We start from the raw sequence: 16128 nt of genomic DNA, 5'->3' as shown, positions 1-16128 counted from the left end.
TCACAAAGGAACAGGGTAAGCAACTGATATGAGGCGGCCAGAATCCTAACAAAGTAAAACCCGGACTACTACTTCAGAATAAATATTCACCCAAGAAACAAACAACAAAGAAGTGACATGCACTCACTGACCCCAACCAGAGTGAGCAATGAACATGGAAAATAATAACTGAAATGGGAAGTCTACATTTAGGGTTTGTCTTTCTGTTGCTTCCCAGCCCTTTTAGAGACAAAAGCCTTCTGCTTCAAGAAAGTACAATCTTTAACAACAACAACTAATTTAGAGCATGTGTGTATGTCACAGAACTGTAGAGTTGGAAGGGACCCCAAGCATCATTTAATTCAACCCCCTGCAATGCAGGAATCTCACGTAAAGCATCCATGACAGATGGCCATCCAACCTCTGCTTAAAAACCTCCCGAGGGAGACTCTTCCACTGTCAAACAACTCTTACTGTCAGAAAGTTCTTCTTGATATTTAGCCGGAATCTCCTTTCTTGTAACTTAAAGTCATTTGTTCAAGTCCTACCCTCCAGAACAACTTCTGAGATATTTGAATATGGTCATCGTATTTAAACACTGGTTTGGGTCCTAGCCTCTGGAGCAGGACAAAACAGGTTTGTTCCCTCTTCTATGACAGCCCTTCAGATATTTGAAGATGGCTGTCATATCTCCTCTCAGTCTCCTCTTTTCCAGGCCAAACAGACCTAGCTCCTTCAACCGCTCCTCATAAGGCTCAGTTTCCAGACCCTTGATCATCCTGGTTGCCCTCCTCTGCACACGTTCAAGCTTGCCAACATCCTTCTTAAATAGTGGTGCCCAGAACTGGACACAGTATTCAAACAGAATAATGTATGCAGGTTGCTCTAGACCTGTGTAAGATACTTTCCAAGGTGATATTGCTGACTGTTAATGCCGTTATACTGCCGTTATACATAGCTCCCTGTTGCCTACTTACCCTTTGTCTTACTGTAGGGATGCCTCCAGGATCCCGTTTCATGGTGGGTTTCCATTTCTAGAAAAAGGGAGACAAAGAGGTGATGCGGTAAGTAAACAGAAATGTCCTGCATTTGGAAATTCCCATGAAATTAGTAGAGAAGAGCTGAGAGAAATACAGGAGAGGCATGATTGAACTGGCTTCCCTAACTTGGTCAAATTCAGATCATTTGCAAAGAGATTCAATCACAGTTGTGCCCATTCCCAAGAGGCAACCACATGAAATGTTTGTGGGACCAATATCAGAAGGATGCAGGATAAAAGCCATCCAAACCAAACAACTCAGTCTGTATGCTCTGCAAAACTTTAAGGTCAATCTGACACACAAACTCCCTAAATTTCTGCAACTGGAAGTCATTTGTAGTGGAATTCATCCCAAGCTCATTGGCAAAGAGCATTTCCCCACACTCTCAGCAGAAAGATCAGGCAAATAGCTAACAAGCTGGTCAAAGCCTGGATTCAAATACCCAAGTAAAGCTTAAAATTAGGACAGTAGGGATGGCATAAGTGTGAGGATTATCAGAATATGCCCATATGGGAAGTACTGTATTTTTTGCACCATAACACTCACTTTTTTCCTCCTAGAAAGTAAGGAGAAATGTCTGTGCGTGTTATGGAAGGAATGCCTACGGGTGGCATGCCTACGGATTTTCCTCCTCTAAAAACTATGTGCGTGTTATGGAGCGAAAAATACGGTACTCAGCATGGGTATTGCTGTTAACACACATATATGTCTACAGCCAAAATCCAGCGTGCTCATGTCTATAAGTCAATGCAGACACATCATGCACCCCTTGGCAGAGACAGCATCAGAGAAGAAACACAATATGCCTATTAACTGCACCTCGACCCAAGTATTTTACTTTTATTGACATATGGTGGTGAAACATGTCTTATGGACGTAAGAGGAGCCTGCTGGATCAGACCCACAGCCCATTTAGTCCAGCATCCTATTCTCCCAGTGGCCAACCAGATGCCTGTGGAAAACCTGGAAGCAGGACGCAGTGACCTTCTCCCTTCCTAAGATTCCCAGCAACTGGTCTTCAGAGCATTACTGCCTCTGACTGTGGAAGGAGACTACAGCCATCTTGGCCCTCTCCTCCTCCTCCCTGAACTTGTCTAATCCTCTTTCAAAGCCATCTACGTTGGTGGCCACCAGTGATTCCTGTGGAAGTGAATTCCAGTTTGACTATGTAAAGGTAAAGGTAAAGGTACCCCTGCCCGTACGGGCCAGTCTTGACAGACTCTGGGGTTGTGCGCCCATCTCACTTAAGAGGCCAGGGGCCAGCGCTGTCCGGAGACACTTCCGGGTCACGTGGCCAGCGTGACATCGCTGCTCTGACGAGCCAGAGCCGCACACGGAAACGCCATTTACCTTCCCGCTGGTGAGCGGTCCCTATTTATCTACTTGCACCCGGAGGTGCTTTCGAACTGCTAGGTTGGCAGGCGCTGGGACCAAGCAGCGGGAGCGCACCCCGCCGCAGGGATTCGAACCGCCGACCTTTCGATCGGCAAGTCCTAGGCGCTGAGGCTTTAACCCACAGCGCCACCTGCGTCCCTAGTTTGACTATGTACTGTGTGCATAAGTACTTTCTTTTACTCTGTCCTGAATCTTCCAACATTTGGCTTCACTGAATGTCCCCGAGAGTGAGAAAAAGCTTTCTCTATCCACTTTTTCCATGCCACGTTTAATTTTATAAACTTCTGTCACGTTACCCATTACTCACCTTTTCTCTAAACTAAAAAGGCCCAAACGCTGCAACCTTTCTTCACATGGGAGCTGCTCCATCTTTTGCTCCCACAGAATACCCACATGACCCACAAAAACTTGTGCTGCACCACAAACATCTTTGTAGGATCCAGCATCAAGCCACTTACTGTGGTAGCAGAGCGCTTTCGACGATGGCAGCTTGCAGCAAGCTGGGCCTTGGGAAGGGGCCCATCCTGGCAGCCAAAGAAAGGAAGAAAGGAGAAAGAGTGAAGATATCCCCACATGTTCAGAGTCATCAGAGGCAGACCCAGCCGAAAGCTCAGTACAGGAGAAAGAAGAGACAACAGGACACCTCTTTCAAAGGAGGAAGATTGTGCTGCAGAAAGGGAAACTCAAGAGATGTATGTTGCATCTCATATCAGTCTTGGGGCACGAAAAACCAAGAGCCTCAAATGAAGGCCTAATGCAGGCAAGATACAAGGAAGATCCAGGTGTTTCTGGACTGCGTCTTGAGCTTAAAATTGTGCCTATTTTCCCTCTGCTTTTTGACTCAATCTTCCTGCTTCTAGGACTATTCTAATCCATAAGTTCTTCAGTTCCTCCTATTCCCAGTTATAGCAACCAAGTATGCTAACAATGCACAGATTCTTAGTGTACTTGGTTGCTATAACTTGGAGATTCCAACTAAACATCAGGAAGAACTTTCCAACAGTCAGAGCTGAAGAATAGTGGAATAGACACTCACGAGAAGTGAGAGACGTTCCTTCTTCGAGGTTTTTAAAGCAGAGGCTGGAAGGCCATCTGTCGGGTATGATCTAGTTGAAATTCCTGCATTGCAGGGGAATGGACTAGATGGCCCTTAGGGTCCCTTCCAACAATTTTATGCTCACCTCTACTTGCAAGCCTGCACTCCTGCCTGCCCCTTCAGTGCTTGTGCCAGGGCCTAGTCTCCAGCTCAGCACTCTAGGAATATAACTAACCAGAATCAGAAGAGGCACATGTTTAATGCAGCAGGCACTAGCATATCACCATGATCTTTAGGGCTCAACCTGCAGCACACTCCGCCAAAAGATGATTGGCCACATTTGCTTTCATTCTTTCATGAAGATCCAGTTGGAGGAAGCCACAGCACACCACACTTGAAGATTACGGACAGCGTAGCCAAACCTGCTTTACTGTAAACTGCATTTCAGTCTCTCAATGAATAATGCGATGGCAGTGACCAGCTAGCAGTAGGTTTGACGATTCTCCCCCCTATTATTAATATCCCAAATGAGCAGGGAATGGGAGACCAGGCAAGCGCATGCCGACATTCTGCAGGCCTTCCAATCATATTAGCTCAGCCAGGACTGAAAAATTACACTCCATTATGTCTTGACCCCCACTCACTGCAGATGCTGGTGGTGCAACTGGCAGCCTCTTGTGGTGTCCCCTTGGGGCCCGCTGGACCTTGGGAGCTGGCCCATCCTGGCAAGCAGAGGGGGAAAGAGGGGGGAAATACAGGAACAGATAAAGGCATACACAAAGCTAAGGGACTTCTGACACCAGGCATATAATTCTAAGAGATTATTGATGAAAAACACAGCATTGTGTTCCATCATCCAAGGAAATGAGAGGGCTATCCTAGGTTATCCTAACAACCCTCCAAGATGACAAAGAGAATGTGTCTGACAAAAAAACCCAACTTACTGGCCAAGCAGGAATTTAAACCTAGGTCTACCCAGTTCATAAATCGAACTCTCCATTATCTGTCTGATAAATTGGGCATTCTGACACCCACTATGACACACACCACTCCCAGGCTCATGATATGTGGATTTGAGGTGGGGGGAGAACTTGAGTCCAATATCAGATGGACTGTGTGCAGACACACATTCTTGCCCCTATCATGAGCTGCATGCAGATTCAGTACCACTCACTGTCATGGGTGCTGATTTCTTCTGCCGGCGCCGTGCTGGCGTAAAGGTCTCCTCCGTGGAGAGGACTTCCTGGTGTCAAGCAGGAAAGAGACAGAAGAGGCCATCAGGCACAGCACAGACTTGCCAAGGGATGAGGAGGAAACGAGACGCCAAGACATCTCCCCAAGAACAAATACAGACCCAGAGAAAGTCATGCCCAAGGTCTCCATATCGCAACTGATGGCTACATATCGCAACACACCAGCTAGTACAGCCAGTGTCCTCAAAAGAGGAACATGAGATCAGCATGCTGCTGCTCCCAACATTAGCCTGACAAGCTGCAGGCCCTCACCATGACTGATGACTGAACAAGAGGGGGAAACATACCAATGGCAAGAGGCGCTTTTCCAGAAACCAAGAGGCTACATGTAAATCTATGAAGCAATATAAATGGAATAAAGGAGCACAACATCCACAGGAATGGAATCAACTAAGAGATGTCAAACCCAGAGAAGGCAACACAGCAGGTACTTACTACTGTAAGCTTCTTCGTGCTGTAGCCATCTTTCTTGGGTGGAATTTTTTTCTGAAAGGATCAAGAGATGGTTAGTGCCAGAGCTACAGGTCACCACCTCATTCAGGATCAATACAAATCTCAAAACACACAACCCAAGAGTGTGTGTGACAGGAAGGGCAAGCTGAATATTCACAGAGCAAGCTAAAGCCTTTTCTAGAAGAAGGATAACCCAGAAGATGGGAGAGCAGTCTCCAGGTGTGGTTAATTCTGCACTGACCATGAAAAGTGACCATTCTCATCAAGGAAAGCAGAATCCAGCAACATGTATAAACAGTACACATTATTCACATTTCCATCATCCCTTGTTTTATCTAATTTTAAGTATTTCGTAATCATGTTTGACCCTCTACCCCTCCTCCTGAAAACCTCTCTGGCTTCTGAGATTTCAGCAAGCAGTGCCCTTGCATTTTCATGTATAATTTCACAGCCATAAAGGCTAGAAACTGCAAAAGAAACTGCAAAAGAAAGAAAGAAAGAAAAGAGAGAGGAAGGATTGTCAAGGAACTGAATTCTGTGATAACCATGCCACTGGGTTGTAGCAGAACCACCTCAAGACGTTTTAGGTTCTGTGTTTGAGAGTCTAGGGCTTGCTGATCTGAAGGTCGGCGGTTCAAATCCCCTCAATGGGGTGAACTCCCGTTGCTTGGTCCCTGCTCCTGCCAACTTAGCAGTTCGAAAGCACGCAGTGCAAGTAGATAAATAGGTACCGCTCCGGCAGGAAGGTAAATGGCGTTTCTGTATGCTGCTCTGGTTTGCCAGAAGCGGCTTAGTCATGCTGGCCATATGACCTGGAAGCTGTACGCTGGCTCCCTCGGCCAGTAAAGCAAGATGAGCGCTGCAACCCCAGAGTCGTTCGCGACTGGACCTAATGGTCAGGGGTCCCTTTACCTTTACGGTGAATAGAAACAAGCCTACTTCAAACTATAGTTTATGAAATTGGATTGTTTCCTCTATTCATAGTTAACATTAAGGTATAATTAAAAGTTTGGACAACCTACTAATCTGTGATTAATAAATCTGAATGTTTTGGTCTCCTCATGGCCTTGCCAATGGAGGACAGTGGAAAACGTGTGAGTTTGAGATGGGGAGAGGAAGGAGGTTAGGCTCATTCCTGTAAGTATTAAGAGGTACTTCTACATGTGCTACATATTTAGGCTGCCCGCGGGAGGGTAAACGGCGTTTCTGTGCGCTGCTCTGGTTTCGCCAGAAGCGGCTTAGTCATGCTGGCCACATGACCCGGAAAAACTGTCTGCAGAAGCGGACAAATGCCGGCTCCCTCAGCCTTTAAAGCGAGATGAGCGCCGCAACGCCAGAGTTGTTCGTGACTGGACTTAATTGTCAGGGGTCCCTTTACCTTTTTAATGTTGCTCTTAGAGCAGAGAGACCAAGTATGGATCACATCAAATTGATGGTTATGTCAGGAATTTCAACGTATGCAATAATATTTCAAGGGGAGATCCCAAATCATCCTAAATGATCCAGAAGTTGAGTATTCTTGGAAGTAAAGCGAAGCATGGAGTAAAAAAAGTTACTATACCATATGGGTTCCTTCATAGTCTATCAAGGATTCTTCAAGGGGGTGGGGAGTAGCAGTACCCAAGATTTCCCCAAAAGAAAGCTTACCTGTGACTTTGATTTTCCCCAGCAATATGCAGCTGCAGGAAACTGTTTAAAATTTATTAGGCTACATTGTCAGTTTGCCCAGGGCAACAGCAAGTCTCAAAATGCAAGCCAGTATTTCTGAGGAACTCACGCCGCAGACAAGTGGAAAAGAATATCAGAAGGTAGAAAGTGAAAGCAACCAATTTAAGTCTTTGATCCAAGAAGCATACACAACGTTGGCCACTTCATTTCAGCAGTTGTAGTAGTACCCCAATACTCTGGCCACCTCATGAGAAGAGAAGACTCCCTGGAAAAGACCCTGATGTTGGGAAAGATGGAGGGCACAAGAAGAGGGGACGACAGAGGACGAGATGGTTGGATAGTGTTCTCAAAGCTACCAACATGAGTTTGACTAAACTGCGGGAGGCAGTGGAAGACAGGAGTGCCTGGCGTGCTCTGGTCCAGGGGGTCACGAAGAGGCGGACATGACTAAACGATTAAACAACAACAACAAATAGTACTGGAGAAGATAAAAGCATCCATAAATAAAAGAGGGAGATCAGTGAGCCAGCATTTCAAAGTTGCTGTTGTTGTAAGTTATTTGAGGCAACATCTATGTAAGCTTCATACTGTAAACTCCCACAGAAGGGGATAAGGAGTGAATATTTATTCATTAAATGCCCCAACACCTCAAAGCCATCCAATGAATTCAAGAGGTCTCTTAGTATAACAAATATATATCCTTACCCTACCTGTAGAATTTGTCACCACTTTACTTTTAGATGCCTTTGTGAGCAGCTTTTTAAAGTTGGACGGCTTATATCAGCAACTATTATTACTATTATTATATTATTTGAATTTATATACCACCATATACCCGGAGGTCTCAGGGTAGTTCACAGAAGAAAATCAAAATATAAAACCACAAACTATATAATCAAAATAAAAACAACCCAATACCCCCCGCCCCCCAAAAAACCGCACATTTTAAAAGAGCATAGGATGTCAATTAAATCAACCAAAGGCCTGGTTAAAAAGGAACGTTTTTGCCTGGAGCCTAAAGGTGTATAACGAAAGTGCAGGGCGAACTTCCCTGGGGAGAGCATTCCAGAGATGGGGGGCCACTGCAGAGAAGGCCCGTTCTCGTGCTGCCACCCTCCAGACCTCTCAAGGAGGAGGCACACGAAGATGGCCCTCAGGAGATGATCTCAGGGTCCAGGTAGGTTCACATGGAAAGAGGTGGTCTTTGAGGTATTGCGGTCCTGAGCCATTTAAGGCTTTATGGGTCAAAACCTAGAATTGGGCCTGGAAACTAATTGGAACCCAGTAAAGTTGGACCAGGATCAGTATGAAATGCTCAAACCATCTTGCTCTGGTGAGCAACCTGGCCACTGAATTCTGCACTAGCTGAAGTTTCCGAACTGCCTTCAGAGGCTGCTCTACATATAACGCATTGCAGTAATCTAACCTTGAAGTTACCAGAGCATAGGCAACAGTAGTTAGGCTATCCCTGTCCAGATAGGGGCACAGCTGGACCACCAGCTGAAGCTGATGGGAGGCACTCAGGGGCACGGAGGCCACCTGAGCCTTGAGCAACAGCAAAGGATCCAGGAATACCCCCAAGCTATGTACCCACTTCTTCAGAGGAAGTGTAACCCTATCAAGAGCAGGCGACCTCCCACCCATCTGATCTAGGGAACTACCCACTAACAGTGCCTCCATCTTATCTGGATTGAGCTTCAGTTTGTTGGCTCTCATCCAGTCCATTACTGAGGCAAGACACTGGTCCAGCATTTCCACTGCCTCACCTGCAGATGTAAAGGAGAAATAGAACCGAGTGTCATCAGCATACAGCTGACAATGTACTCCAAACCTCCAGATAACCCCACCCAGTTGTTTCATGTAGAGGGGGATAGGATTGAGCCCTGCGGAACCCCAAAGGGTTCCTAAATCTCAACTGCATGATTTGGAAACTCTCCAATGTGGCTCCCATGAGCAGGAGTACTTCTGTTTTTTAAGATATTAATGGATTGAGTTTACTATTGGATTACAATTATAAATGGAACGCAAGAGAGACTTTACAAAAACTTTAGAAACTACCTACGGAGTTCTTCAAATGAAAGACTGTGTGAAATACTGTGATGTTTGGACTTATAATTGTTTTCGTGAGACATCAGCTTGTTAAAAGAGATGGAAAGAACAAAGAGCTGGATGTCCGCCTGGAGCAATGGCCAGATGCCAGTACAGTGGTACCTCGGGTTAAGAACTTAATTCGTTCTGGAGGTCCATTCTTAACCTGAAACTGTTCTTAACCTGAGGTACCACTTTAGCTAATGGGGCCTCCAGCTGCCGCCACATGATTTCTGTTCTCATCCTGAAGCAAAGTTCTTAACCTGAGGTACTATTTCTGGGTTAAGCCTGTAACCCAAAGCGTATGTAACCTGAAGCATCTGTAACCCGAAGTACCACTGTATACTTTTGGCTCAGGAAAACAAGATGGTGATTGCTCGGACACAGTTGGAAAAAACAGCTCTTGAAGGGAGACAGTGTGGAAGACGAATGATTGATTATAACATGAAAGGAAGAACAAAGGAAAAATATTTACACACAGAAAACTGCAGGCTTTAAATCCCTCTTGCAAGTTAATAGATATGGATTTTTTGAATATGAGTGAAAGGCATTACACTAGTGGCTGCAAAAATAGAAGAAAGGAATTGCTGAATCAAGATCGGAATTACTGTATTTGGATTATATATGAGACTATGCACAGGACCTAGGAATAATTATCTCCGGACGATCAAAGAATGGGAAGTCACCAAGTTTGTTTAATTTGAAATGTATACAGTGGTGCCCCGCAAGACAAATGCCTCGCAAGACGGAAAACCCGCTAGACGAAAGGGTTTTCCGTTTTGGAGGTGCTTCGCAAGACGAAAATGTCTTGCGAGTTCCTGCGGGGTTTTTTTCCTCCCCCCCCTTTTTCTAAGCCGCTAAGCCGCTTATCTGCTTATCCGCTAAGCCGATAAGCCACTAAAAGCCGCTAAAAGCCGCTAATAGCGCTAATCCGCTAAGCCGTCAATGGGCTTGCTTCGCAAGACGAAAAAACCGCTAGACGAAGAGACTCGTGGAACGGATTTATTTCGTCTTGCGAGGCACCACTGTAATTGGCTTTATAAATTGTATTATGATTTGGTATGATTTGACATTGTAATAATGGGGCCCATATTGGAGTGTTATTAATGAAAAATTAATAAAAAATTAGTGAAAATTATATTTAAGAAGGTGGGGGGCTCTACTTCCTTGGAGGTTTTTGAGCAGAGTTTGAATGGCCATCTGTCACAGATGCTTTAGCTGTGATTCCTGCATAGTAGAGGGCTGGGCTGGATGACCTTTGGGGCCCCTTCCAACTCTATGATTCTATGCCTTAAAGCAGAATTGAACAGTAATTGGGGAGTTGGGATGAGTTTATCTAAATCATGCAGACATCCAGCTTATTTTTTCAGATGAAAATGATTGTCAGTTCCCAAACTTCCTTTAGTATCAGTAATAATCAAGCTACTGATCTTCATACTAGGCAATATAATCTACTCACAGAATTTCTGGGTAGCATTAGTTGATTTTGTATTATATTTTTACTGCTGTAGGCTGCTTTGATGGGCATTGCCCAGAAAAGCAGCCTAGTAATGTTTTAACATAAAATAAAGATTAAAAAACACAGTACAAAAAAGTCAACTAGAAAAAAAAGGGTAACTCATGAGATATCGTTGGGACTCAAATCTACATGGCAGGGACATCCTCCAAGAGTGAAGAAGTTTCTGAAGCAGGCCACTCGAAGCCCCTTCTCAAAGTCCTTCCATCTCACAACTATTAACAGCAGACTAATTTCACTGGGGGACGCAGGTGGCGCTGTGGGTTAAAGCCTCAGCGCCTAGGACTTGCCGATCGAAAGGTCGGCGGTTCGAATCCCTGCGGCGGGGTGCGCTCCCGCTGCTCGGTCCCAGCGCCTGCCAACCTAGCAGTTTGAAAGCACCTCCGGGTGCAAGTAGATAAATAGGGACCGCTTACCAGCGGGAAGGTAAACGGCGTTTCCGTGTGCGGCTCTGGCTTGCCAGAGCAGCGATGTCACGCTGGCCACGTGACCCGGAAGTGTCTCCGGACAGCGCTGGCCCCTGGCCTCTTAAGTGAGATGGGCGCACAACCCCAGAGTCTGTCAAGACTGGCCCGTACGGGCAGGGTTACCTTTACCTTTAACTTCACTGGATGGCTCAATGAAAGGCACTTTCCTTTACCCAAAAATATAATCGTCATGAAGACAGAAGCTCTCAGGCAATGGTATTACTCCACAAAGAATATTCATCTACTTTAATTTCAAAGTTGGGAACCTGATAAATTCAATAAGCACCACACAACTGGAATGCAAGCTACATTGTGTGAAACATGACTGTTGCCTTTATGAACGTACAACTAAAAAGAAAGAGAATCCAAGAGAATTTAACCGTTATCTCAGTAACAGCTTTAGAGCACAGAAATTGGATTGACAAAATGCATGTTTTTAGGACTTGGGAAGCACTCTAAACAAAGCACAAAAGGCAATCCTATAAAACCAATGAAATGTTCTGAAAACAGTATAGAAGTCAACCCAAACTTGCCGTGGTCCAGTAAAGGTGCAACAGCAGAAGCATGTTGCCTAAGATAAAACCACGTCATAACCACAGTTTTGTCCACCGCCCCAATGCCCCCATCTCCTTCCTTTTGTTAGAATTCCTGCTCCATGATTGCAGTCATAGGATTGTTGTCTTTCACGTGACCGTATATGTTTCGACTCCACAGAGTGGGAAGTGACAGAGACAGGATGTTTGTGTTACTGTGTTCCGTGAAGTGGGACTATTGTCCTTTGTTCTTTTTCTCTTTGCTGTCTGATGCAAAAGGGAGAGGGAGCCATGTTGCAGTGCTCCGTGTGTGTTTATATGTAAATAAAGTAGATTAGCCAAAATGCTGAGTTGCTGAGGTCTGTCACACTCATGTTGCGCAAACTCTGTGGATCCCTAAGTGTGCCAGTGTCGGTTGGCATTAGTCACTGTGATGTTCAGGCTGAAGAAAGCTTATGAAGCTCCTGAACGATCCAGCAGGAGGGAGAGAACATGCCAGTCGGGCATGTGTCTCTGCCAGGGTCCTACTCGAGTGTAGGATGAACTCCTGACACCTTTCACACCTATCCTGTTTTGCTCCCTTCTCCTTCCTTTCCCACCCATCCTGTTTTGCTCAGTGCCCTGATAGAAGTACAACAGACTCTCATGGGATGCAGAACCTAGTCAGGCCAAGCATACACACCTTGCGTTTAAGGCAGCGGCGCTTGAGACATTTCCATTGCCGCTTCATGCCTGGTTTCTGCCTCCGCAAGCAGATGTGGCAGCTCCCACAGTCTTCAGTTATCTTGCAAGCCTGACACATACCACATTCAAGGCCCTGCAATGGGAAAGGAGTGCGGGGAGAAAGGAAAGAGAGACAAAAGGACTGTTAAGGCTTGAAATGGCTGCCAAGTTCATTTGGGGCAGAGAGGCCAAGAACAAGGAACAGCAGAATTTCTGGAAAGGGACACAAGGGAGGAATAAGCAAGGAGCAGCCAGTGGTACCTTTTTGACAATCTTCAAGCATCGGCGCAGCAGACATTTGATGCCAATGCGGAGCTCGGGGCTCTTGGCTCGCAGGACACACACACTGCAGATGCCGCAGTCCTGAGACATCTGGCAGGCTTGGCACACACCACAACCAATTTGCTGCAAGGGCAGAGGGTAGGGGGTGAGGAGGGATTCGGGGAAGGCAACACCATGAACCCAGAACCTCCAAGCTGCACCGTGAGCCCGTTGGCCACCCTGGCTGACTCAAAGGAGAGCACAAGAAAAGGACACCATCTCCAACCTCTAACACAAACTCACCAGGCCATAGATGAAATTACCTTATACTGTAGTAAGTCAGGGTTTGCATAGCCCAGTGGCATCTTCTTTCCAAACTACAAGAAAGAAGATTCCACCTAAACATTAGGAAGAACTTCCTGACAGTAAGAGCTGTTCAACAGTGGAATTTGCTGCCAAGGAGTGTGGTGGAGTCTCCTTCTTTGGAGGTCTTTAAGCAGAGGCTTGACAACCATATGTCAGGAGTGCTCTGATGGTGTTTCCTGCTTGGCAGGGGGTTGGACTCAATGGCCCTTGTGGTCTCTTCCAACTCTATGATTCTATGATTCTATACTCAAGCAGTAGCTCTCAAAAGGTCTCAGACCATGGTTTTTTTCTGAGACCCTTTACGCAAAATCCTCTGACTCAAGATGCCAGGGATTGAACATGGGACCTTCTGCCATACAAAGCTTTGTCACTGAACTCTGCTTATCACACATCTATCCCAGTCATTTATGGGGCTCCCAGTGGCATAGCATCCAAGAGAATACGCAGCTTCAAGTCCTCCACTGCTATCTGAGAACTGGAGACACGTCCCTTACCTCTGCTAACAACCCTAATGCATCCCAGGGCATGGCCAAGTCTTCATTGTTCTCTGAATGGGTGACTTGAGTTTTCAAGCCTTTTCCAAAATGAATATCCCATCAATCAACCGGCTGGGAGGGTGGCATTTTAAAGCCACCTGTCCCTCTGTCAACTGAAGGCAGAAAGTGTTTTTAAGAGAATAAAACATATACACTTATCTCTTAAATCCCTACTGCACAGGCACAGGAGGATTTTAAAGCACTAAAGGGTTAGGCATGTGCAAGTCACTGCAGGCCAGCTGCAGCCTGGGGCACTTTTAAACACACACACACACGGGTTAGAAACGGAGATAGGAAAGCGAGGAGCCAAAGGGCACCTTAAACCGAGGTTATGGGTGCAACAATGGAATGTCTAGGCATGCTTTTTTATAACAAGAATACAAAGCTGGAAATAAATGAACTGCAGCTAAAATATTATGTTCATTTTTTCACATGGTCTAGTCCTCCCCCTGCCCACCCCCCTAATATTCTTAAGAGGGTCTCTTCTCCAGTCTTCAGAAAGTAGCTGGAAGTGGGGAGGGAGAAAAGGTCTTCCTTTCCTTCCACTCTGCAGTTTTAATCTGAAATCTTAGGCGCAGTACTGCACCCAGAGCTCAAAAACCGCTTGCGCTAATGAAATCCCCAGTCGCAAAATGCGCCCAGAACAATGGGAGTTTCACTCACTGACACCCCCACCTGCAGCAGGTAGACAGCAGGTGTTTGGCAGCGGGGCAGAGAGATTGTCACAAAGTGTAGAACCTGATAATATAAAGCAGGGTTTACACACAAAGATCCCATCGCCCACTACTTCAACTCATATTTCTAAGTAAACAAAAAATGTTGGTAAGCTCTAGATCTTACCTTGTAATATCTCTGCTCCCGATTGAAATCTCTTCTCTGAGCTGAAATGAGGAACAGGAAGAAAAGATTAAATCCTGTGCAAGAAAGAGAAACATTGGCTCAAACACCCAGTGCTAAGGAAGTCAGTCACAAGGAAAATAATTCAACGTTAACCGATAAGCTACCAGGAGTATGAAGTGAGCACCAATCCAATAGTTCCACACCTGGCATCTTACCATTCTTCTGAACGGTGATGGGGGGTGGGGAAGAGACTGAATCGCATTTACATGGCTAATCTGGATATAATTTTCTGATGCCCTAGAGAAGATATTGAGCGCCTGTGGCCCTGCAGGTGCGGCTGAACTATAACTCCCATAACCCTGGAAAGCATGGACAATGGCCTGGGATAATGTGAAATGTAGTTCAGCACACAGGGGTGGGGTGGGGTCAAAAGTTTCCTTCACCTGCCCTAGAGAGTTATCCAATTTAGCATGCCAATTTTGCTTGCATTTAGTAAATAAAATTTTGAAATAGCCAAGCCTGCTTAATATGGCATTTGGAATTTGCATCCATTAATTTTTATTAATGATCATATGAAATGGAAATTTTCCACAGGAAAACAGAAAAACATTCCACTCCACATCACTGCTTGTTAGATGAAGCAGCTGAGGAATGAAGTAAATGAAGGCAAGGAAAAGGTCTCCCAGCCATGTTTCTGAAGCATGAAACCGACCCTCCTCTATGAAAGGGAGCACAGGAAAGGGCTCACACAGGGAAGGCAAACCTGTGACCTCCCAGTTGTTGCTGGACTCCAAACCTCATCAGCCCCAGCCAGCAGGGTGAATGGTCAGGGATGATGGGAGTTACTGTTCAACATCTGGACAGCTTGCAGGTTCCGCATCCCTGGGATAGATGAGGAAGAGGAAGGTGGGTGACACCTGGCTTGAGAGCAAATACAAATACAAGATGGGTGACACCTGGCTTGAGAGCAGTACATGTGAAAAGGATCTAGGAGTCTTGGTTGACCACAAACTTGACATGAGCCAACAGTGTGACGCGGCAGCTAAAAAAGCCAATGCAATTCTGGGCTGCATCAATAGGAGTATAGCATCTAGATCAAGGGAAGTAATATTCTGCTCTGTATTCTGCTCTGGTCAGACCTCACCTGGAATACTGTGTCCAGTTCTGGGCACCAGAGTTCAAGAAGGACACTGACAAACTGGAACGTGTCCAGAGGAGGGCAACCAAAATGGTCAAAGGCCTGGAAACGATGCCTTATGAGGAACGGCTAAGGGAGCTGGGCATGTTTAGCCTGGAGAAGAGGAGGTTAAGGGGTGATATGATAGCCATGTTCAAATATATAAAAGGATGTCACATAGAGGAGGGAGAAAGGTTGTTTTCTGCTGCTCCAGAGAAGCGGACACGGAGCAATGGTTCCAAACTACAAGAAAAAAGATTCCACCTAAACATTAGGAAGAACTTCCTGACAGTAAGAGCTGTTCGACAGTGGAATTTGCTGCCAAGGAGTGTGGTGGAGTCTCCTTCTTTGGAGGTCTTTAAGCAGAGGCTTGACAACCATATGTCAGGAGTGCTCTGATGGTGTTTCCTGCTTGGCAGGGGGTTGGACTCGATGGCCCTTGTGGTCTCTTCCAACTCTATAATTCTATGATTCTATGATTCTAGGTGTAGTTTGAAAGATACATAGAAAACAAGAAATAAACCTTTAGTATTAACAGGCATCTTCCACTGTGCAGATTTCCCAAGGATTTGCAATCCAGCAGGTGGAGTGGGGTGAAAGTCTGCTCAGTGTACCTTCTTTAACTGAAGTGAGATCTGCATCAGTGCAGAGCAGGATCTTTTTGGCTACAGCACCTACCCTTTAAAAACTCCTATCCAGGGAAATGCTCTACTACTTGGGGGTGGGGGATAACTTGCCCTGTCTACTGGTGTTCATGTAATTACTAGCAAAATACCAATTACTGTGGCACTTTGGGT

The 16128-nt window shown here is 45.7% G+C and overlaps 1 protein-coding gene across 19 annotated transcripts in view; it reads right to left on the bottom strand.

The window, feature by feature from the left end:
• LOC307206175 (methyl-CpG-binding domain protein 1-like) overlaps window positions 1-16128 on the bottom strand; it is a 178695-nt gene that overhangs the window by 122547 nt on the left and 40020 nt on the right. For 11 of the 19 annotated variants that reach the window (XR_013834300.1, XR_013834301.1, XR_013834302.1 and 8 more), the window contains 8 exons: window positions 14155-14195; window positions 12413-12556; window positions 12111-12245; window positions 5139-5189; window positions 4625-4693; window positions 4095-4172; window positions 2873-2938; window positions 957-1013 (listed from right to left, as the gene is read on the bottom strand). Coding sequence is in view for 16 of the 19 variants with exons in the window: in XM_079958994.1 (XP_079815120.1) it covers window positions 957-1013; window positions 2873-2938; window positions 4095-4172; window positions 4625-4693; window positions 5139-5189; window positions 12111-12245; window positions 12413-12556; window positions 14155-14195 (641 nt within the window). In the remaining 3 variants the exon portion in view is untranslated. The remainder of the gene's footprint in view (window positions 1-956; window positions 1014-2872; window positions 2939-4094; window positions 4173-4624; window positions 4694-5138; window positions 5190-12110; window positions 12246-12412; window positions 12557-14154; window positions 14196-16128) is intronic. The other 8 variants (XM_079958996.1, XM_079959001.1, XM_079958989.1 and 5 more) reach the window with 6 other exon arrangements.

Source organism: Podarcis cretensis (genome assembly GCF_951804945.1).
Source record: "Podarcis cretensis genome assembly, chromosome: 17".
In the NCBI taxonomy this organism is placed as follows: Eukaryota; Metazoa; Chordata; class Lepidosauria; order Squamata; family Lacertidae; genus Podarcis; species Podarcis cretensis.
Note: the sequence above shows the minus strand (reverse complement) of the source record. Positions and strands in the feature narration are given on the sequence as shown.